General features: G+C 36.8%; 3 protein-coding genes across 3 annotated transcripts; all 3 read left to right on the forward strand.

Moving 5' to 3' along the window:
* The first annotated feature begins 602 nt into the window (after nt 1–602).
* Nucleotides 603–14354, forward strand: LOC141820694 (uncharacterized). The gene is given in 6 exon segments (XM_074708061.1): nt 603–767; nt 1650–4722; nt 4788–5881; nt 5883–8025; nt 8028–11894; nt 11961–14354. Coding segments are annotated over 6 exon segments (12336 nt in total). The 5' UTR covers nt 603–722; the 3' UTR covers nt 14075–14354.
* Nucleotides 14355–16187: 1833 nt separating this feature from the next.
* On the forward strand, nt 16188–16850 carry LOC141820499 (uncharacterized). Its single transcript, XM_074707819.1, has one exon. It carries the CDS (start codon nt 16231–16233, stop codon nt 16672–16674), a length of 444 nt encoding a protein of 147 aa, XP_074563920.1. The 5' UTR covers nt 16188–16230; the 3' UTR covers nt 16675–16850.
* Nucleotides 16851–17389: 539 nt separating this feature from the next.
* On the forward strand, nt 17390–22086 carry LOC141820660 (small COPII coat GTPase SAR1A-like). Its single transcript, XM_074708017.1, has 3 exons — nt 17390–17605; nt 17705–17836; nt 21588–22086. Exons 1-3 carry the CDS (start codon nt 17477–17479, stop codon nt 21906–21908), a joined length of 582 nt encoding a protein of 193 aa, XP_074564118.1. The 5' UTR covers nt 17390–17476; the 3' UTR covers nt 21909–22086.
* The last annotated feature ends 2084 nt before the right edge of the window (nt 22087–24170 follow it).

Here is a 24170-nt window from a genome sequence, read left to right on the forward strand (position 1 = left end):
ATATGGCACGTCTTTTGAAAATTTCAAAAATACGAGTGCATCCTTTAGAAAAATACCAGCTCAAATACTTCAAAGAATCAGTATTTTAGTATTCTGTCTGCATGCGTGAACGATGCGAAATATTTGGCGGCTTTCCAGAAGACTTTTCTTTTTCAGAATTGGAAACCGAAAACCACCCCTGTTGATTTTTTTCAAGACTGTCATTTAATGTGCATTTATATTTCATGGAAAATATAAGAACAAAGAAACAAAATTCAGAAAGAAAGAGGAATACCGATCTCATGCGCTATCTGGTACAGTCTCTGTTGTCCACAACGTGATGGACCTGCCTTACACATTAAATAGCAAACTATCAAAGGAGTTAGATACGTAGACTAATGCAAGTTTGTTTGTAGTTTCTTTCAGTAGAACTAATAGATTTTATGTGAACTATGAGGACCAAACTGAAAAACAGAGATACAGGAAGAATCCAACTAAAGGAAGGATCAAAAGACTAAAGTTTATTATTATTATTATTATTTACCTTTTTTTTTTGGTGCATGGCCTGATCAAGCTCTCATCATTGACAGCTATGACTGATATCTTCCTTTCTTTCTTCATTATTGAGAGCAGCTAGCTCCTCTGGCTTTCTCTATCTACACTGTACAAAATTTTCACTCTCTCCTCTGCCAGTCTCTCTCTTCTTTCTCCTCCTCCTCGAAGCTTGAGCTCTTCTGGAGTCCATGGATTCTGAAGCTTTGCTTCCAGATCAAACGACAACAGATGGGGTATTTCCTTCCATTTCTGTCAGACATTTTTCCCCTCTCCTTTTCTCTTCTTGGGATGTGTTAAGTGTATTTTCCTCCATTTACAGCTCCCCTCCATGGTTTCTGCTATGTGGTGATACTGATTTTTGCTGCAAAAAATATATATTCTAAGGAGATTGAAACAGATTAATATATATATATATATATATATATATATATTAATTAGTTACCTTTGATGGTTCCATCCCTCTTCTTGTTCATTTCTTAAGTATATTTTCTCTATATTTGAGAGTTTTTTTTATTGTATATGTCTCTTTCTCTTAGTGCTCATTCCAGATTAAGCACTGATCTCCTTGTATTTTGTAATTTTCCTCCAAAAAAGAAAAAGTTTGATTAATGTCCTAATTTCATGAGGTTTTGATGGGCAGAAAATGTTTTCGGAGTTCTTGATTTTGTTGATACAAAAATTATAAAATGAACAAAACTGTTGAGATTCTTTAGTCTTTAAGGAGAGCAATTTCCATTGTTGTTGCTGTAGAACACTTTTAAACCCTTCAATTATTTTGTCATTTACTCTAACTACTCTCCAACCTAATGTGATATTAATTTATTGAAAACTTTATTCTTGAGTAATTTTTGGTATTCTTAAAAGAAATTAAATGCATGATTCTTTTGGTGTTTTTCTTTTCTTTTCTGACAGATTTGATCTCTTGGTGTTCTTCTGATCTGTCTCTAGTTGTTTTCTTCTTCCATGTGCCACTATTTTTTTAAACAGATGGCTTAGAACTTGTTTAGAGCAAATATTGTTTTTCTGAACAACAACAATAACAATAACAATGAAGAAGATACCTTTTGCTTTTTGTTCATAAATTCATATGAAAACATTCCATAAATTGAGTGCAGTTTGTCGAGGAGAAAACAATTGTCAATGAGAAACACTTGACTGGAGACGAGCTCAAAGACAAGAATGCAACCATTGCTGAGGTTGTCCAGAATACTACAGAAGTTCATAATCATGGTGAGATTTCTGGTTCAGGGGTTTCAATCTCACCAGAAACTTATGTTCATCAAGAATCGAAAGACCTGCATGAATCAGTTGTTGATTGCTCCAAAACTCCATGTTCAGCATCAGAAAGAGAGGACAGATCAGAAGAAGTTGATTCCTTCAGTGTAGCTGTGGATGTTTCATCCACAGAAGAGGCTACAAATAAGACAATTGAGATCGTCAAGGACGAGATCGAAGGCTTTGAAGACAAGAATGCTGAGCTCAAGAGGCCGCTGGATACTGCATACCCAGCCAAAGAAGTTTCAGCTGCCAATGCTAAGCTTGAGGCTTTTCTGGTCGAATCTGATAGTGCTAAAGATGAATTTGCTATCAGTAGTAGAGAAGAACAAGCTATTGCAACTGTTGAGGAAGCTAAAGATCTAGAGGCTAAATCTTCAGATCTTAAGTTGGATAGTGTAACTTCAGCAATTTTAAAGGTTGAGGAACAAGTTCCAATTGAGTCAAATTTTGCTGAAATTGCCGAGGAAACGAGAGAAGTAGAAGCTAAACTTGAAGATGTTGAGGAAAATAGAGAAGTTGAACTTGCAGTTGATAACCATGAAATGACAACAAATGTTGAGGAACAAGTTTCGACTGAGTCAAATTTTGCTCCTCCATCTGCTGCAGTCGTCGAGAAAACGATAGAAATGAAAGCTAAACTTGAAGATGGAAAGGAACTACCTTCAGTAATTGTTGATGCTGATGAAACTACAGAAGTAGAAGCTGAACTCACAGATGATAACCAAGAAACGGTGACAAATGTTGGGGAGCATGTTCCGACTGAGTCAATTTTTGCTACTTCAGTTGGTGCAGTTGCTCAGGAAACTAGAGAGATAGAAGCTAAACTTGAAGATGAAAGCAATGTATCTTCAATAATTGTTAATGCTGAAGGAACTATAGAAGCAGAAGAAGCTGAAATCACAGATGATAACCGTGAAACAACCACAAATGTTGAGGAACAAGTTCCAACTGAGTCAATTTTTGGTATTTCAACTATTCCAGTTGCCGAGGAAACAAGAGAAATAGAAGCTAAGCTTGAAGATGAAAAGAAAGTATCTTCAACGATTGAAGCAGAAGGCGAACTCACAAATGGTAGCAATGAAACGACAACAAGTGTTGAGGAACATGTTCCAACTGAGTCAATTTTTGCTACTTCAGTTGGTGCAGTTGCTCAGGAAACTAGAGAAATCGAAGCAAAATTTGAAGGTGAAAGCAATGTATCTTCAACAATTGTTAATGCTGAAGGAACTACAGAAGCAGAAGCTGAAGTCGCAGATGATAACCACGAAACGACAATTAATGTTGAAGAACAAATTCCAACTGAGTCAATGTTTGCAGTTTCTGAGGAAATGAGAGAAATGGAAGCTAAACTTGAAGATGAAAAGGAAGTATCTTCAACAATTGTTAATGCTGAGGGGAGTACACAAGCAGAAGTTGAACTCCCAGATGGTAACCACGAGACGACAACAAATGTTGAGGGACATGTTCCAACTGAGTCAATTTTTGTTGCTTCAGCTGTTGCAGTTGCTGAGGAAACGAGAGAAATAGAGGCTATACTTGAAGATGAAAAGAAAGTATCTTCAACAATTGTTAATACTGAGGGAGCTACAGAAGCAGAAGTTGAACTCACAGATGATAACCACGAAACGACGACACATGTTGGGGAACACGTTCCAACTGAGTCAATTTTTGCTACTTCAGTTGGTGCAGTTGCTCAGGAAACTAGAGAAATCGAAGCAAAATTTGAAGGTGAAAGCAATGTATCTTCAACAATTGTTAATGCTGAAGTAACTACAGAAGCAGAAGCTGAAGTCGCAGATGATAACCATGAAGCAATGACAAATGTTGAGGAACAAGATCCAACTGAGTCAATTTTTGCTACTTCAACTACTGCAGTTGCTGAGGAAACAAGAGAAACAGAAACTAAACTTGAAGGTGAAAAGGAAGTATCTTCATCAATTGTTAATACTCAGGAGACTACAGCAGAAGCAGAAGCAGAATTCACAGGTGATAACCACGAAACGACGACAAATGTTGAGGAACATGTTCCAACTGAGTCAATTTTTGCTTCTTCAGCTATTGCAGTTACTGAGGAAACGAGAGAACTAGAAGCTAAACTTGAAGATGAAAAGGAAGTAGGAACAGAAGCTGATCTACAAGTTCCAACTGATTCCTGTAGTGCTACTTCAGCTATTGGAATTGCTGATGGAATTGTGGAATTAGAGGCTAAAATTGCAGACAGTATCGAAGTAGTTGCAAATGAAATTGAAAAAAAAGTTCCAATTGAATCAGTTGTTGATTCTTCATCTGTCGAAATTGTTGAGGAATCACAGGAGATACAAGATAGAGTTGAGCAACAAGTTTCCAGCATTGCCGCTTCAGCAATTGGACCATTTGAGGAAACCAAGGAGAAAGAACTTGCAGTTGATGACCATGAAGTATCTATAGATGTTGAAAAGCAAGCTCTGAGTGAGTCCAGTGACGCTACTTTAGCTATCTCAATCGCCGAGGAAGCTAGAGATACAGAAGCTAAAATTGAAGAAGAAGGGAAAAAAGAAGCCACAGAAGTTGAAGAAATAGATTCAAGTAATTATACTACTTCAGATGCTGGAGATGCTGAGGAAACTGAAGGGCTTGTCTCTGGGCTTGTGGATGATCACCAAAAAGTCTTGACGGCGGAAGAGAAACAAATTCAAGCTGAGGAAACCACAGAGATAGCAGCTAAAACCGAAGATGTTAATACAAAAGTGGAAACAGAAATGGAACATCAATTTTCAAGTGATTCCACTAGTTCTGCTTCAGCTCCTGGAGTTGCTGAGAAAACAGAAGAGATTGAGGCTAAGTTTGTGGATAATAGCAAGGAACTGATAATAGAAGCTGAAAAGCATGTTGCAATTGAAACCAGTGGCGTTAGTTTAGCTGTTGTTACTGGTGATGAAGTCAGAAACAATGAAGGTAAAATTGTTGATGAAGAGAAAGAAGCAGCAATAGAATAGAACAAGTTCCAAGTGATTCTAGTACTTCAGCTTCAGCTAATGGAATTGCTGAGGAAACTGAAAGACTAGAGTCTAAGCTTATAGAAGATGATGGAGAGGTGCCGGCAGAAGTTGAGAAACAAGTTCAAAGTGAGGAATCCACAGACCTAGGAGCTGAACTTGGTGACGAGCAACAATTTTCAAGTGATTCCACTAGTCCTACTTCAACTACTGGAGTTATTGAGAAATCTGGAGGGATTGAAGCTGAACTTGCAGTTGACAACCAAGAAGTGATAACAGAGTCTGGAAATCAAATTGAAATTGCAACTGAGATCAGTGATATTGCTTTAGCTGTTGTTACTTCTGATGAAGCTCGACACGATGAAGATAAAATTGCAAATGATGAGAAAGAAACAGTAGCAGAAGTTCAAGAACAAGTTCCAAGTGATTTTAGTACTTCTGCTTCAGCTAATGAGATTTCTGAGGAAACTGAAAGCCTAGAATCTAAGCATATAGATGACGATCGAGAGGTGCCGACAGAAGATGAAAAACAAGTTCCAAATGAGGAATCCACAGAGGTAGGAGCTAAACTTGACAATGGTGTCAGAGAAGTAGAAACAGAAGCAGATCAAGAATTTCCAAGTGATTCCATTAGTCCTACTTCAGCTATTGGAATTGCGGAGAAATCCATAGAGATTGAAGCTGAGCTTACAAATGACAAGCAGGATGTGATAACAGAAGTTGAAAAGCAAGTTGCGTGTGAGACTATTGATGTTACTTTAGCTGCTGTTACTGCTGAAGAATTCAGACAAATTGAAGATGATGAGAAAGAAGCAGCAGTGGAGGTTCAAGAACAAGTTCCGAGTGATTCTAGAAGTTCCAATGAATTTGGAAAATTTGTAGATGATGAGAAAGAAACAGTAATAGAAGTTCAAGAACAAGTTCCAAGTGATTCTAGTACCTGTGCTTCAGCTAATGGAATTTCTGATGAAACTGAAAGGCTAGAATCTCAGCATATAGATGATGATCGAGAGGTGCCTATAGAAGCTGAGAAAGAAGTTCCAAGGGATGAATCAACAGATGTAGAAGCTAAAATTGACGATGGTGAGACAGAGACTAGAATCAAAAGTGGAGCAACAATTACCAAGTGATTCCACTAGCCCTACTTCAGCTCTCAGAATTGCTGAGAAATCCATAGAGATTGAAGCTGAACTTGCAGATGACAAGCAGGAAGAGAAAACAGAATCAAAACAAGTTGCAAGTGAGACTAGTGATATTACTTTATCTGCTATTACTGCTGAAGAACAAGTTCCAAGTGATTCTAGTTCTTCCTCTTCAACTAATGGAATTTCTGAGGAAATTGAAAGGCAAACATCTAAGCATATAGATGACGATCGAGAGGTGCCCACAGAAGTTGAAAAACAGGTTCCTAAGGATGAAACCACAGAGGTAGTAGCTACACTTGACAAAGGTAAGACAGAAGTAGAAACAGAAGCGGAGCAACAATGTCCAAGTGATTCTACTAGTCCTACTTCATTAATCCGAATTGCTCAAAAATCTATAGAGATTGAAGCTGAACTTGCAGATGACAAGCTGGAAGAGAAAACAGAAGCTGAAAAGCAAGTTGCATGTGAGACTAGTGATGTTACTTTATCTGCTGTTACTGCTGAAGAATTCAGACAAATTGAAGATGAAGAGAAAGAAGCAGCAGTGGAGGTTCAAGAACAAATTCCAAGTGATTCTAATACTTCCAGTGAATTTGGAAAATTTGAAGATAATGAGAAAGAAGCAACAGTGGAGGTTCAAGAACAAGTTCCAAGTGATTCTAGTACTTCCAATGAATTCTGCAAATATGCAGATGATGAGAAAGAAACAACAATAGAAGATCAAAAACAAGTTCTAAGTGATTCTAGTACTTGTGCTTCAGCTAATACAATTTCTGAGGAAACTGAAAGGCTAGAATCTAAGCATATAGATGATGATCAAGAGGTGCTTGCAGACGCTGAGAAACAAGTTTCAAGGGATGAATCAACAGATGTAAATAATGGTGAGACAGAAGTAGAATCAGAAGTGGAGCAACAATTACCAAGTGATTCCAGTAGTCTTGGAATTGCCGAGAAATCCATAGAGATTGAAGCTGAACTTGCAGATGACAAGAAGGAAGAGAAAACAGAAGCTGAAAAGCAAGTTGCGAGTGAGACTAGTGATGTTCCTTTATCTGCTGTTACTGCTGAAGAATTCAGACAAATTGAACATGATGAGAAAGAAGCAGCAGTGAAGGTTCAAGAACAAATTCCAAGTGATTCTAGTGCTTCCAGTGAATTTGGAAAAACTGAAGATGATGAGAAAGAAGCAGCAGTGGAGGTTCAAGAACAAGTTCCAAGTGATTCTAGTACTTCCGCTTCAGCTAGTGAAATTTTGGAGGAAGCTGAAGGGCTGGAATCTAAGCATATAAATGATGATCAAGAGGTGCCCACAGAAGCTGAGAAACAAGTTCCAAGTAACAAATCCACAGAGGTAGGAGCTACACTTAACGATGGTGAGACAGAAGTAGAAACAGAAGCAGAACAACAATTTTCAAGTGATTCCACTAGTCCTACTTCAGCTACTGGAATTGCTGAAAAATCTGTGGAGATTGAAGCTGAACTTTCAGATGACAAGCTGGAAATGAAAACAGAAGCTGAAAAGCAAGTTGCAAGTGAGAATAGTGATGTTAGTTTAACTGCTGTTAGTGCTGAAGAATTAAGACAAATTGAAGATGATGACAACGAAGAAACAGTGGAGGTTCAAGAACAAGTTCCAAGTGACTCTAGTACTTCCAATGAAATCAAAAAAATTGCAGATAATGAGAAAGAAACAGCAATAGAAGTTGAAGAACAAGTTCCAAGTGATTCTAGTACTTCCACTTCAGCTAGTGGAATTTTGGAGGAAACTGAAAGGCAACCTAAGGATATCGATGATGATCAAGAGGTGCCGGTAGAAGCTGAGAAACAAGTTCTGAATGACGAATCCACAGAGGTAGGAACTAAACTTGACAATGGTGAGACAGAAGTAGAAACAGAATCAGAACAGCAATTTCCAAGTGATTCAACTAGTCCTATTTCAGCTATTGGAATTGCTGAGAAATCTATGGAGATTGAAGCTGAACTTGCATATGACAAGCAGGAAGTGATAACAGAAGCTGAAAAGCAAGTTGTAAGTGAGACTGGTGATGATACTTTAGCTGCTATTAGTGCTGAAGAATTCAGACAAACTGAAGATGATGCAACATGGAGGTTCGAGAACAAGTTCCAAGAAATTCTAGTACTTTCAATGAATTCAAAGAAATTGTAGATGATGAGAAGGAAACGGCAGTAGAAGTTGAAGAACAAGTTTCAAGTGATTCTAGTACTTCCACTACAGCTAATGGAATTTCTGAGGAAATTGAAAGGCAAGAATCTAAGCATATAGATGATCAAGAGGTGCCCGTAGAAGCTGAGAAACAAGTTTCAAGTGGCAAATCCACAGAGGTAGGAGCTAAACTTGACAATGGTGAGACAGAAGTAGAAACAGAAGTGGAACAACAATTATCAAGTGATTCCACTAGCCCTACTTCAGCTCTCGGAATTGCTGAGAAATCCATAGAGATTGAAGCTGAACTTGCAGATGACAAGCAGGAAGAGAAAACAGGAGCTGAAAAACAAGTTGCAAGTGAGACTAGTGATGTTACTTTATCTGCTGTTACTGCTGAAGAATTCAGACAAACTGAAGATGATGAGAAAGAAGCAACAGTGGAGATTCAAGATCAACTTCCAAATGATTCTAGTACTTCCAATGAATTCAAAAAAATTGTAGATACTGAGAAGGAACCAGAAGTAGAAGTTGAAGAGCAAGTTCCAAGTGATTCTAGTACTTCTGCTTCAGCTAATGGAACTTCTGAGGAAATCGAAAGGCAAGAATCTAAGCATATAGATGATGATCGAGAGGTGCCCGTAGAAGCTGAGAAACAAGTTCCAAGTGACGAATCGACAGAGGTAGGAGTTAAACTTGACAATGGTGAGACAAAAGTGGAGCAACAACTACCAAGTGATTCCATAGAGATTGAAGCTGAACTTGCAGATGACAAGCAGGAAGACAAAACAGAAGCTGAAAAACAAGTTGCAAGCGAGACTAGTGATGTTACTTTATCTGCTGTTACTGCTGAAGAATTCAGACAAACTGAAGATGAGAAAGAAGCAACAGTGGAGGTTCAAGAACAAGTTCCAAGTGATTCTAGCACTTCCAATGAATTCAAAAAAATTGTAGATAATGAGAAGGAAACAGCAGTAGAAGTTGAAGAACAAGTTCCAAATGATTCTAGTAGTTCCACATCAGCTAATGGAATTTCTGAGGAAATTGAAAGGCAAGAATCTAAGCATATAGATGATAATCGAGAGGTGCCTGTAGAAGCTGAGAAACAACTTCCGAGTGACGAATCCACAGAGGTAGGAGCTAAACTTGACAATGGTGAGACAGAAGTAGAAACAGAATTGGAGCAACAATTACCAAGTGATTCCACTAGCCCTATTTCAGCTCCCGGAATTGCTGAGAAATACATAGAGATTGAAGCTGAACTTGCAGATGACAAGCAGGAAGAGAAAACAGAAGCTAAAAAACAAGTTGCAAGTGAGACTGATGATGTTACTGCTGAAGAATTCAGACAAACTGAAGATGATGAGAAAGAAGCAACAGTGGAGGTTCAAGAACAAGTTCCAAGTGATTCTAGTACTTACAATGAATTCAAAAAAATTGTAGATAATGACAAGGAAACAACAGTAGAAGTTGAAGAACATGTTCCAAGTGATTCTAGTACTTCCACTTCAGCTAATGGGATTTCTGATGAAATTGAAAGGCAAGAATCTAAGCATATAGACGATGACCGAGAGGTTCCTATAGAAGCTGAAAAACAAGTTCCAAGGGATGAATCCACAGAGGTAGGAACTACACTTGACAATGGTAAGACAGAAATAGAAACAGAAGCGGAGCAACAATTTCCAAGTGATTCTACTAGTCCTACTTCAGCTATCGCAATTGCTGAGAAATCTGTAGAGGTTGAAGCTGAATTTGCAGATGACGAGCAGGAAGTAAAAACAGAAGTTGAAAAGCAAGTTGTATGTGAGACTAGTGATGTTACTTCTAAAAAATTCAGACAAATTGAAGATGATGAGAAAGAAGCAGCAGTGGAGGTTGAAGAACAAGTTCAAAGTGGTTCTAGTGGAATTTCTGAGGAAACTGAAAGGCTAGAATCTAAGGATACAGATGATGATCGAGAGATGCCAGCAGAAGCTGAGAAACAGGTTCCAAGTGACAAATCCATAAAGGTTGGAGTTACACTTGATGAAGGTGAGACAGAAGTAGAGGAACAACAATTTCCTAGTGATTCCACTAGTTCTACTTCAGCTATTGGAATCACTGAAAAATCTGTGGAGATTGAATCTGAACTTGCAGATGACAAGCAGGAAGTGATGACAGAAGCTGAAAAGCAAGTTGCAAGTGAGACTGGTGATGTTAGTTTAGCTGCTATTATTGCTGAAGAATTCAGACAAATTGAAGATGATGGGAAAGAAGCAACGGTGGAGGTTCAAGAACAAGTTTCAAGTGATTCTAGTACTTTCAATGAATTCGAAAAAATCAAAGATGATGAGAAAAAAGCAGCAGTGGAGATTAATAAACTAGTTCCAAGTGATTCTAGTACTTCTGCTTCAGCTAGTGGAATTTCTGATGAAACTGAAAGGCTAGAATCTAAGACTGTAGATGATGATCTAGACGAGCCTGCAGAAGCTGAGAAACAAGTTCCAAGCAAGAAATCCATAGAGGCAGGATCTAAACTTGACAATGGCAAGATAGAAGTAGAAACAGAAACAGAGAAACGATTTCCAAGTGATTCCACTAGTCCTACTTCAGTTATCGGAATTGTTGAGAAATCCATAGAGATTGAAGCTGAACTTGCAGATGACAAGTATGAAGTGAAAAAAGCAGCTGAAAAGCAAGATGCAAGTGAGACTAGCGATGTTACTTTAGTTGTTGCTGCTGAAGCATTCGAACAAATTGAAGATGATAAGAAAGAAGCAACAGTGGAGGTTCAAGAACAAGTTCCAAGTGATTCTAGCAGACTAGAATCTAAGCTTATAGATGATGATCTAAGGGTGCCTGCAGAAGCTGAAAAACAAATTCCAAGTGAGGAGTTCATAGAGATAGGAGACCAAATTTATAATGGTACGACAGAAATAGAGACAGAAGTGGAGCAACAATTTTCAAGTGATGCCACTAGTGCTACTTCAGCTATGGGAATTGCTGATAAATCTGGAGAGATTGAGGCTGAATTTGAAGATGACGACAAGCAGGAAGTAGAGCCTGAAGCTGAACTTGCAGATGACAAGCAGGAAGTGATAACTGAAGCTGAAAATCAAGTTGCAAGTGAGACTAGTGATGTTACTTTAGCTGTTGATACTGCTGAAGAGTTCAGAAACACTGAAGCTAAAATTGAAGATAATGAGAAAGAAGCTGCAGTGGAGGCTCAAGAACAAGTTCCAAATGATTCTAGTACTTCTGAGGATACTAAGAAGTTAGAAGCTGAGCTTACAGATGAAGATCAAGTGGTGCAGATAGAAGATGCGAAACAAATTCCAGTTGAGGATTCCACAGAAGTAAGAACTAAAGTTGAAGATGGTAGGATAGAAGTAGAAAGTGAAGTTGAGAAACAATTTCCAATGGATTCCGTTAGTCCATCAACGATTGAAACAGATGAAAAAACTAGAGAGATTGAAGCTGAACTTGCAGATGAAAACCAGGAAGCAATAACAGTTGCTGAAAAGCAAGTTGCAAGTGGGACTATTGGTGTTGCTTTAGCTGCTGTTACTACTGCTGATGAAGTTGGAAATACTGAAGCTAAAATTGAAGATGATGAGAAAGAAGCAGCAGTGAAGGTTCAAGAACAAGTTCAGAGTGATTTTGGTATTTCCACTTCAGTGAGAAGCAGCAGTAAAATTGTTGGGGAAACCATAAAGTTAGAACCTAAGCTTATAGATGAAGACCAAGTGGCGCTGACAGAAGATGCGAAACAAATTCCAGTTGAGGAATCCACAGATATAGGAGCTAATGTTGAAGATGGTAAGGCAGAACTAGAAAATGAAATTGAGCAACAATTTCCAACTGATTTATTTTGTCCTATTTCAGCTATTGAAATTACTGAGAAATCTGAGGAGATTAATGCTGAACTTGCAGACGAAAGCCAGGATGCGATAACAGAAGCTGAAAACCAAGTTGCAACTGAAGTTACTGATGCTACTTTAGCTGTTGTTACTGCTGATGAAGTTGGAAACAATGAAGTTAAAGTTGTAGATGATGTGAAAGCAGAAGCAATAGAAGTTCAAGAACAAGTTCCAAGTGATTCTAGTATTTCCACTTCAGCTGATAGAATTTCTGAGGAAGCTAACAAGTTAGAACCTAAGCTTACAGGTGAAGACAGAGTGCTGCTGACAGAAACTGAGAAACAAATTGCAATTGAAGAGTTCACAAAGATAGGAGCTAAAGTTGAAGATGGTAAGGCAGAAGTAGAAAGTGAAGTTGAGCAGCAATTTCCAAGCGATTCTGGTACTCCTACTTCAGCTATTGGAATTGCTGTGAAAACTAGAGAGATTGTTCCTGAACTCACAGATGAGAACTGGGAAATGCCAAGAGAAGTTGCAACCGAGCTAAATGATTCTACTTCAGTTATTTGTACATCCAATGATGTCAGAGAGACCAAGGTTGAAAATGAAGGTGACGAGGAAGTAGTGACAGAAGTTGGAGAACAAATCCCCATTGATTTTGGTACTTCAGCTGATGGAACTGAAGATGCTAAACAGCCAGAAGTTAAACTTGCAGATGATAACCAAGAAGCTGCTGCAGATGTCGGAGAACAAGGTCTAATCAAGTCCAGAAGTGATATTTCGGCTGTTGAAAGTGCTGAGGAGAGTAGAAAGGCAGAAGCTGAGCTTGAAGATAAAAAGAAAGAAGCAGCACCAGAAGTTAAAACGCAAGAACTGAAGCAGAGAAACGAAGTTAATGCTACAAATGACATCAGTCAAGTCTTAGGTGAGGAAGAGAGGGATAATGAAACATTTGATGACACTTCAGACAATGCAAACGACACCAAGTTAAAGATTGTAGATCTGGTGAAAGAAGATGCAGATAATAATCACACTTCAATTGTACAAACTGCAGGCGAGATCTCACAAGCAACAGTTGAGGTCAAGAATGAGAAGCAAGATGAACTAACACAAATTGAAGAACAATCACTTGCTGAAATAAACAAGATTGATTCTGGTTGTTTGATTGCCGGATTATCAACCAGAGAAGAAAAACCTAATGTGATCATTGAAAGTGTTGACAAGGAAGAAGACATCTTAGAAGATAAGGTATCCATGGATAATCTCAATGATGCAAATGTAATCAGTCAAGTTCCTGAAAGCATTGTTGAGGAGGTGAAAGACCCCGGAAATGATGAGATTGTCAGAGATATTGATGATCATCCACAAATAGTGAAAGACATGAATATTGAGATGAAAGAAGATACAATCACTTTGGTGGAGTCTTCAAATAATCTTGATAATGGTATTGGGACTAATGATGGATTTGAAGGAAAGGAAAGTTCAAAAGACCTAGAAATAGTAGAGCGCAAAAAAGAGGATATCTTGAAAGTTAACAAAGTGGTCTTGGATGAAAATTCAAAACATTCTTATGTTCCTGACACTGCTGAGTCCTCCACTAAGATTGAGAAATTTCCAGATGTTGTTGAAGTAATTGAGCAGAATGATGGCGAGATCTTAGAGAGCAGTAACACATCATCGGCCATGATCGGCAGTGAAGTTGCCAAAGAAAAGTGTGAAGACTCAGCAAACAAGAATATAACTACTGATGAAACAGCTAAATCAGCTGGTGAAGAGGGTGATGCTTCGAATAATTTGCCAATGGAAAATAAGATATCTGAGGACAAAGAAGAAAAGGAAAGCAAGGATGAAAGTGTCAAAGGAGACTATATCATGGCTGCTAAAGATACTGATGTTAGCAAGGAGGTTGCAACTGCTGTTACTGCACTTGACGAAAGCTTGTCTCCAAAATCTGCTGATTTTGTAAAGGTAGAAGAAGAAGAAGCTCCTAAAGAGAGTGCTCCAGCTAAGTCCTCTCCACGTCGTTCAAACAATATAATATCCAAGGTCAAGCACCAAATTGTCAAAGCAAAGAAGGCAATCATGGGGAAATCACCAAGTCCAAAAGACATGGCATCAAAGAGCAAAGAACCCAAATAGATCATATAGCATAAAACTTCAATTATTTGTGTGGCCTATTTGTATGTTGAATCCATGTAAATAATTATAGGTCCTAGTGGAGTGTTTGAGATCCTTGCTTCAAGCATGCATGTATAATTTAGTATCTTCAGCAACATTCAGCTTATTGTATAGTTATGTGTTTCTTTTGTCTTTGTTGTTATTGTATTTAGAGGTTTGTTATTGGGAAGACATTATTTGGTGTTAGTCTTCAATGTATTTGTTTGGTGCTCTAAATATATTCAGTGTTATTTTTGTTGCTGATACAACGGTGCATTAAAATCTTTCAGTAGATCTTTTTAAAATATATTAAAGTAGGCACAAAATTAGAAATTTATCAATTCGGCATAGTCGATAAATAGCAGACCACCTAATAAATTCCAGCATCAATATACTACAATAAAACAGGGCTTCAAAGATGAAAATTTCCTTATCTAAAAGCCATTTTTCCGTCTCTAAATATAAAATACTAAAAGAACAATAAACATGTTGAATGTTGAATATTAGAACTCTAGAATAATATTGATGATGAATAAATAATTTTACTAATAAAACAATAAATATTTTTTAAAAATTAAATTAACAAATATCTGCGCCAACGGAGCAAAAGCCGTGCCAGGCAGCTGCGACGGCCGCTACAGCCGCGGCCAAGGCAGGGCTTCTGCGGCAGCGGCCCAGGCAACGTCCGCTCGTCGATTTGGTCGCGCGCGCTGCCAGAACGTCGGCCGCCTAAAGTGATTTGGGCGCACAACCAGGCGGCAGAGGCTGCGCGTGCTGCCAAGGCGGCGGCGGCGGCAGCGGCGCGGCAGCGCTATCTGGTCGCGCGCGCGTCCGCAGCAGTGGCCGCCGACAAGACAAGGACGTGCGAAAACAGGATCACCTGCCGAGAGAGACACGAAAGAATAGGGTTTTAATTTATTAAAATAAAATAAAATAATTTATATAAATTAAAAACGAAATTTATTTTTGTTTAAATTTTTTATGTAAATTTAAAACGGTATTTATTTCTGTTTAAAATTTTTTAAATAGTTTTTTTAACAAATAAGATTTCGTATTGTGTTTCGAATCTGTATTTATTTTTATTTATAAAAATTTTATGTTATAAATTTATTTTTAATTAGTTTTAAATTCTATTTCAAATTTTTTATTTTATATTATATTATATTTAAATGCACTGATTAATAATTCCATAATAAATTTATTTCTGATTTATTAAAATTTATAATTTATGATGCTCATTTAGTGCAAAATTATTATGTCTTCTGAAGTGCAGAAAAAATTCAAAAAATTTTACTAATTAAATATTTAATAATATTATAATTTATATCCTTGTTTAAACTTTAATACACTAACCCTAATGTGATGCAATTTGTATAGATTAAAGTTTGGAGAAAAGACTATTATATTTGCAATATTAACTATTAAAAACATTGTCTTTGTATTATTACACTGGCTTTATACGACTTAATATTGGATTTTATATAGGAGCATTTAGAAAATAATGAGGAAATAATATGTATTGAAATTAGGTTTTTTATTCATATGATAGAAGTGTTTATACATCCTTAGAGCATCCGCAACGCTCGTGACATTATAACGTCTTTAATCAGTGGTCTTTAACACGTAGTTGAGTGGTGGTCGACCAGTGGTCGATCACCATATGATGGTCGACCAGTGGTCGATCACCATATGGTGGTCGACCAGTGTCGACCAGTGGTCGACCACCACTCACAATCTGCACCCTTGGTGGTCGACCATGTGGTCAATCACCATATGGTGGTCGACAAGTGGTCGACCACCAAACTATGCAACCTCTTTAACATTAAAAAAATAAAAATAAAAAGCACGGATCCACCTATTAACGCGTTCAGAACTCTGAACGCGTTCAATACCTTACTCCTCTCTCACTCCTCCCTCACTCTTCCACGTCCTTCCTTCGCTCCTCCACGTAAGTTATTAACGCCCGATTAACGCTGCGTTGCGGATGCTCTTAGGATATTTAGACGTATCGGATCGGGTATTAGGGAAAGTTAGGCTCCGCATTGCCGTTCCCTTTTATGCTGTCCATTTCATTCCGCCTGTTGCGGCAGCCGCCGGTAGTCCAGATCCAAAACGAACCCCCGCAAAGGAAGCCGAAGATGTCTCTAGTCTCCGAGGACCTCCACTCCAAGGCGGAAGTCTACTATGACCACGAGATCTGCGAAGTCAAGTCCAGGTCGCTCCTGCGCGAGTTCGGCCTCCCCGGCGGCCTCCTGCCGCTGAAGGACATCACCGAGTGCGGCTTCGTCGAGGCGACCGGCTTCGTGTGGATCAAGCAGAAGCGCGAGGTCCACCACTGGTTCGACAAGGTGGGGAGGAAGGTGCGGTACGGGCGCGAGATCACCGCCCAGGTGGAGAAGTTCCGGATCAAGAAGCTGACCGGGGTCAAGACCAAGGAGATGATGGTGTGGATATCGGTTTCCGAAGCCTCCGCTGGCGGCGACCCTCCCGCTGGGAAGATCACCTTCAAAACTCCGGCGGGGTTGGTCAGGGCTTTTCCGGCGTCGGCATTTGAGGTGGAGGATCAAATGCCAGACCGTTGAAGGTAATCGTTCGCATCGAATATTCCTCTAGAATAATGGTTAGGTTTGATCGCTTGTAGCTCGAACAGATTGTAGTTTTTCCTATGAACAGAGAGCTCGATCATGGTGTTAACTCTGTGTTCGGAATCAGGGGAGGAAGCCAGGTGCTGAACCCTAATTTTTTTATTTTTCTACATATAGTTCACGCATAGAATTATGTAGTAATTATGCATTTGTAGTTACTATAATAGTTTTCAAAATGAAAATTTTAAAAAAGTAAAATATAGAGGTAGAATGGAATGCCCTTTTAATAATATATGAAAAAAAATAATTTCTTTGATGTTTCTAATAAAAAATTTAGATATTTACCCAAAATAAAAATGGCAAAAGCTATGAATTTCTAGATTGGATTTTTTTTATACATTTTTTTCGTTATATATCCCCGTTCATGGAATCAAATATCCTTTAAAATTATTATAATAAAAAATTATGAAAACGCCCTCCTATTTTTTTTAATTCGCAAAAGGCCCTCACAAGTCGATTGCTTGATATTAACAAATGTTAGAACTTAACAAATTTTTGGCCTTTGGTTATTTATTTTTTAAAAAATACAGAAATAGTATGTATTTATTTTTTAAAATAACATAAATTTAAAAATAAATATTAAAATAAAAATTATTTATTTATTTATTTATTCGGGAAGGTTCGTTGAGTATTTATTTCGTCGTCTTGGTGACTTTAGTGATTCCAAACTTTCCTACAACTAGTTTGTTAGGGTTTCGTTTCCTTAGATCTCGTCGCTGAATTCTTCCTCCCGGCGACGATGTTCCTTGTCGATTGGTTCTACGGCGTCCTTGCTTCCCTCGGACTGTGGCAGAAGGAGGCCAAGATCCTCTTCCTGGGGTTGGACAACGCCGGGAAGACCACGCTACTTCACATGCTCAAGGATGAGGTCGGATCCTTTTGGTTACCATCTAAAAATCGAGTTTTGTTGCCTGTTTTTCTTTAATCTGTAGGTGATTCGTTCGGATTCGTGGCTATTTGAATGCAGAGGCTAGTTCAGCACCAGCCAACCCAGTATCCGACATCGGAGGAGCTGAGCATCGGGAAGATCAAGTTCAAGGCATTTGACTTGGGCGGTCATCAGATCGCGCGGCGTGTCTGGAAGGATTACTACGCTAAGGTCAATTGTCTTTCCCCAATTTTGTCGTTTAATTTCTCTCTCTCCCCCTCCCCCCGATGATGGAGCAGGGGATTTCCACAGTGACTTTCCGTTAGCCATAGATGGAGGATCTAGGTAGCAGAGGTAAGCAGCAACGCAGTCATAAGAGAAGATGGTAAATTAAGAAAATGGTACAATAATAAAGAGAAACTATAATCTGTAGTTGAGAGAGTATCATTGTCCATTTTCCTCTTCTAATCTTCTTGAAAGACAGCATTTTGGGATAATAGAGGTAAGTAGCAACGAAGTTATAAGAGAAGATGGTAAATTAAGAAAGAGAAACTATAATATGTAGTTGACGGAGGATCATTGCCCGTATTCCTCTTCTAATCTTCTCTAAAGATAGCACTTTGAGATACTTGATTGTCTATACGTTCTCAGAAATCTTTGCATCAAAATTGTTTCAAGAAAGCTACTTCTTTCTCAATACATTTGTTACTATCATCTAATGCGACAGTGGCTTACCGATATTATCTATGCTAAATGAAATAATTATTTAGTCACAATCATCGTCTAGTGCTGGATACTTGGATCACATGCAATATATTATAGTAATTAGTATCGCTTGATCATTTGTGTTAGTTTGATTATCATTTTCTTTAAATCAGGATAACTTTGATGTCTAATTTCTCTTTGTAGTTTTTTTTTAAATTCAGTTTTATATTTTGGGCGGAAGGTTAAAATTATGATAAATGTGTGCCTAGTATATGCTTTTTAGCCTTTTAAGGCCAGGAATAATAAGGCATCAAACAAAAATTGTTTCTTGAACAAAAGCCTAAAGGGCATAAAAGATAGGTGGCTATTTTAGAAAAGAAATACACCTTGATTGTACTGGTATACAGCAAGGTTGAAAAATGAGGTTCCAACCTAAATTACTATATAATTTTTTAAAATTTTGAGTAAATCATAAGTTATTAAAGAAATGGTATCAGAATTAATGTTATTGATAAGTGTTCATAAGATTCAATTAAAAAAAGTATATGAATAGGTTAGAATGGTCTCTAGTTACAATATGTCTTGAACTCTAATATGCATGCATATAATTGCAACATCCTATTTTAATAGCATGATATGATTAATAAAAACATTGATACCAATTCATGAGAAAGATATAGGTTAGTGTCTCACATTTTTTTTTTTTTACACAAGGCAAGGTCTAATGCCTTTAGACCTTCCTTTTCCATCTCTTCATGGAGGTCAAAATGCCCTTAGCCTTCCACCTGCTGCTAGGTGACATATTGCAACACACTCAGTCAAGCAGATTTGGTAACTTTGATGGAAGATCTTTTCTGTGACTCCAATTCCTAGAGAATTAATCTTCAGCCAGGAGAGCCACCTTGTATCACCAATAGTTCCAGGAAAACTAACCAAAGGTAGGTGTCGATTAGTTGGATACGTTGGGCTAAGGGGAAATCAGAGACCAACATTAAGAGATTCTTTGAAAAGGATAGCGCAATTGGTAAGAGGATTGAAATTTTTATCTGTAAATAATGGCATGCAAAATGGTGTTTACAAATATAGGTCCATAAAATATGTAATGATATGTATGCATATGCACATTTACATATACATATACATCCTTATTTATTTCATTTAGTTGGCTTTGTTGCCATTTTCCCAAATTGAAAATGAACTAAAACTGAATCGTTTATGTTTTCCAATTTTTCCAGTTAAGGTTTGGATGCACAACTTGAAAAGGAGCTTGACCTATGTCTCAGGTCAAGCACGGCCCATGGCGGGCCCACCATGGATCATATTCTATTTTTTATTTATTTCTCAAAAAAAATTATATTAATCCATTATACCATTCAAATGATAAAAAAATCTAAAATCTTATTTAATGACTCTTAGAAAAATATCTAATAGATCCTTATTCTTAATAATCTCAGATTTCATTATTATCATTGTTGTTGCTGATGCTTAGCATAGCAACTCCATCCGGGGTCTTGCCTGACACAGTCCAACTGGAGTTGGGTCAGGCACATCCAACCTCTTGATACAACCCCTCTTTATGCTCTAGATCGGCTGCAAGGAGACTGCTATTCAGGTTAGGTACCACTCTATTGCTAAATCCAGATCACGGATTAACTTGAGCATATTACTCCAACGTGCATCAATCATGTGGTTAATTGAATGGCTATCATGCAAGACACGGTTGATGTCTATGTAAATGGACCCCAAGCAGAGTTGTTGGGCAATCACTGGTTGGTAGCAAAGTTCCAGCAGAACTGAATGTGAATTTGCATTGAATTATACTTGAGGGAATTGTGTTGAACCCATTGATGTTGATAGGCTATGTGAGGTATGGTGATGCAAATAAGAAACTGATTTACTAATTTTAATCCACTAAGATAAAAGAGGCTGTTGTCCCATTATCATATCAATGCAAGCAATGTAATTTCATATTTTCATATTCTTCTCTCAGTCATTAATAATTAACTGATGCACCCCACCATTATTGTGATCATTGATTGAAGCGTATGAATTTATGTGATGCTGCTTCATGCAGCTTTTAGTAGGATCTGATCGCATGTGATGTGAGGTGGTGAATGGCAGGTCTGCCTTTGGGTTTTGGTTTCAGAATAGGTGCAGAAAATATACATCGTCACTGTTACACCCAAAGAAAAACAAAGTCTATGATTCTTTCCTAATAAATCTACTTTATGGTGGGTTGCAATTGCAATTACATTTTAATCAATTCTTATCCAATTAATTTAGTCCAAGATTCATATCTTTCACTCAAGCAACTATTCTTTCTTACTTAAGTGGACCACAGACTACAGTCTAGCCTAATGGCTTTATTTTCTGGGAGGGTAGAAAAAATAAGAGAGAAGAAATTGAAGGTAAAATAAAGATGGAGAAGATTAATTATAATTTCTATTATATGTGGTTGCTTGGGAAGATAGAAAATAGGAGGGGAAAGAATTAATTTTGACTGGTTGAAAAGTGTCTTGTCCGATTACATGAAAACCCTCCACTCATTTGATTTAATTTTTAGGAGGAAAGAAGAGGATAGAAAACTATCCAATTTTTCTCATTTTTCTTTCTTCCTTTTCATTTTCTCTCCTACTAGACATGAGAAAGAAATATTGTTTTTCAGCTTCTTAAAAATCCTTCCTATTTCTTTCTCTTCTGTTTCAAGTAATTGAGTGCTAATTATTCTAAAATGGGAGTCAGCAGTAAATGAGTATCCCCACTTTCTCTGATGAGAGGATAGGAGAGACCTATATTAAGGAAGACCAAATCTCTAGTGAAAATGAAGATTCTAGAATCTAAATGCTATTCAGTTGTATGGTCAAATTTCAGTAATCACAGTATTATTGTTCGGTTGGTCTAGTTTCTTCTACAAATTAAAAATGATTTTTTTTTCATTATGTCCTATTACCATACTGCAATTAACCATGCATTGGCTCACATATGAACTAAATTGATAAAGCATCCGGTGACTGTGAAAGGATCAATTCTTGGATGATATGCTTGGATCATTATCTTCGCCTAACTTTGCCCATGGTTCCAACAGCAGGTCAAAATTACAGTGCTAATGGAAGTTGTGTGATGGGAAATTGTTTTCATTTATCAGAGCTGATGTCTCTCTTTGACATGTTTGTGGATATCTACTTGTCACACTACCTCTTGAACTTTTGATGAGAACTGCTACCGTAGCTGGAATTTGTCAACTATATAAGAATTTGTTTGGTGTTTCTCTAAATAGGTAGATGCGGTGGTATACCTAGTGGATGCATATGACAAGGAGAGGCTTGCAGAGTCAAAGAGAGAACTGGATGCACTTCTATCTGATGATGCCCTGGCAAATGTTCCATTTCTTATCCTCGGAAACAAGATCGACATTCCATACGCAGCATCAGAGGACGAGTTACGCTACCATCTAGGTTTGAACAATTTCACAACCGGCAAGGGCAAGGTGAATCTAGTGGATTCCAATGTGCGTCCCCTTGAAATCTTCATGTGTAGCATTGTCCGTAAGATGGGCTATGGAGATGGATTCAAGTGGGTTTCACAATACATAAAGTAGGCTCTGAAGTTGAAACTAAATAGCTTTGCCAGCTTGTGGTTCTTCCATTGATTGTGGTCTAAACTCTTCTTGGTTATCTTTCTTGTTATGGGTGGTGTAAGTGTAACTCTCATTGAGGAAGACAGTGCATTAGTCCTATAGCAAAAGAGTTGTGCATTGTGCGCGCTATTTATTCTAATTTTTCAATGTACTTTCCGCTGTGACTGTGTTTAGCATGGACTCAGAATTTGATGTTACCTTTTGCTCCTAGTGAATTTGACTGATACATGGTCTGAGACATGGAACAATTGCTGTAATTAGTAATATAATGCAAACATTTTCATGATTCATGATATTATTGTTTATATTCATTGGATTCATTTGTTGTCAAATTTAGTGGATTTCATGACTGATAGCTTGGATATTTCAGATTTCTGGTAGATACTTTCAGCGAAATCCTCGAGATCAATATTATCATGTACTACTAAAATTATTTTGCCTGCTGTGCATGAATTATTCTATAGTTTAAGTTTTAGAATTAATTATGTGTTTTTTTCTTGGTCAATTTATTATCAATGCTTTAGCTTGAGTTGGCATTGTAATTAAGGGTCCAACGGGCGAGACTTTGAGAGGCCCCAAGTCGTCGCTTAATCATCAAGCCCTATCAAAAGATAACCTTCTTCCAGGAAGTCTTAATCACTAGACATCATCAAACAATAAGAAAACAATGTGATTTTACTCTGAGTGAGGTAGTATTTTGTGATCACTAGGAGTTGTTTTTTTCTTTTTTCTGTTGTTAACACGATTTTTATAATTGTTAGAATTATACAATTATAACAGCAGGATGGTAATTTTTATAACATAATATCGATAAAAATAAAGTGTCAATTATGAATTATAGTAACTATAGTATAATATTGATCAATATTAATCAATATTGATTAAAAATAAAATATTTATATTTTGATAGTTATGTAATTAATATATCATAATGTTATTAGTATCTAGTATGGATAAGAGTTAAAGTATTATTATAATATAATATTAATTAATATTTATTAAAATATAATATTATTAATATTGATAAAAGTTAAAATGTTACTACAATATAACATTGATCATCAGAATGAAGTATTTATATATTAATAACTACTTAATCGTAGTTGTTATACGAATTCTACTACAACAACACTAAAAATAAGTGCAATTTTGAAAGAAAAAAATATATTGATGGACGTTGTTATGATAATAAATAAAAGAGAAAAGTCATTCGGACTATTTCAATAAAAAAAAATACGTTTTTGATTTTTGCCCTTTATAAATCAATAGGGAAAAAATCTGATTTCATCTCCCTCTGTTCCTTCAAACCAAATTGACACTCATACCCTTTAATGACAAAGTAGATTATGGATATAAAGGATTTTAATTTTTAGCAACTCTAATGTTGTCAATATTAACACATATATTATAGTTTTAGCTTTCTTAGCTACCTGATTGCTTTGTAGAATTAAAATTAGTACGCAAAATATAGTTTATATGTTTTATTTAATATAATTTTTTAATCGGTATAACAAGTAAGTATGGTACTAATATTCTTACTATTAATTAAGTTTTTTTGTAAAAAGGATGAAAAACAGAATTAAAAATTTATAATTAATTAGCTCGTGTATCTCTTTTCTCCATTTTAATTTTTTTCGCCCTTCTTTCTAATAGATTCTGAACAATCACATATCAGTAGCAACATAAAATATATAAAACCAAATTGGATTGATTGAGATATTTGATGAAAATAAAGACAGACCAAGAAACTTTAACAAGAAATATCTTCAAGTTGTACTAGAATATTTCATCTTGGATGCTTTTACACAGGTGCACCATCACTCAAGCCGTCATTTCAAAGATTCCTACTTAAGCTTCACTGTGTTATTTTATTTATGTCTTTTTATATGGTGATTAATTATAATTTTTTAAATTTATTTCTTTATAGATGATCATAAAATTAGCTGTATAGGTTATTAGAATAGTGAATTCCACCTTTTACTGAAATTATATTATTTTATTTGAAAAAAAAAATATTCATATTTTTTTAAAAAAATAATGCATACTCTTTGAATAAGTTCTATTTTTTAAAGAGAAGAAGAAGATTAGTTTATTTATCTGTCTTTCTGAGTCTTATTTTTGAAGAGATTTCTAATAAGAGTTGGTGTCGACATTGTAGAATGCTAACGGTTGAATACTAAACGGTGACGGCACTGTGAAAAGCGATAACGTAAAATCAAGATA

This window comes from Curcuma longa, unplaced genomic scaffold (assembly GCF_044706935.1).
Source record: "Curcuma longa cultivar G26 ecotype Majalengka, Jawa Barat unplaced genomic scaffold, ITB_CL_G26_1.1 utg509_np1212_2302976_RagTag, whole genome shotgun sequence".
Taxonomy (NCBI): domain Eukaryota; kingdom Viridiplantae; phylum Streptophyta; class Magnoliopsida; order Zingiberales; family Zingiberaceae; genus Curcuma; species Curcuma longa.

What these genes read in the sequence shown, in the direction of transcription:
- LOC141820499 (XM_074707819.1), top strand. Translation starts at nt 16,231, where the DNA reads ATGTCTCTAGTCTCCGAGGACCTCCACTCCAAGGCGGAAGTCTACTAT.
- LOC141820660 (XM_074708017.1), top strand. Translation starts at nt 17,477, where the DNA reads ATGTTCCTTGTCGATTGGTTCTACGGCGTCCTTGCTTCCCTCGGACTG. An exon ending in TTCACATGCTCAAGGATGAG is followed by an intron (nt 17,606 to 17,704) that starts GTCGGATCCTTT and finishes ATTTGAATGCAG; the next exon opens with AGGCTAGTTCAGCACCAGCC. An exon ending in GGAAGGATTACTACGCTAAG is followed by an intron (nt 17,837 to 21,587) that starts GTCAATTGTCTT and finishes TTCTCTAAATAG; the next exon opens with GTAGATGCGGTGGTATACCT.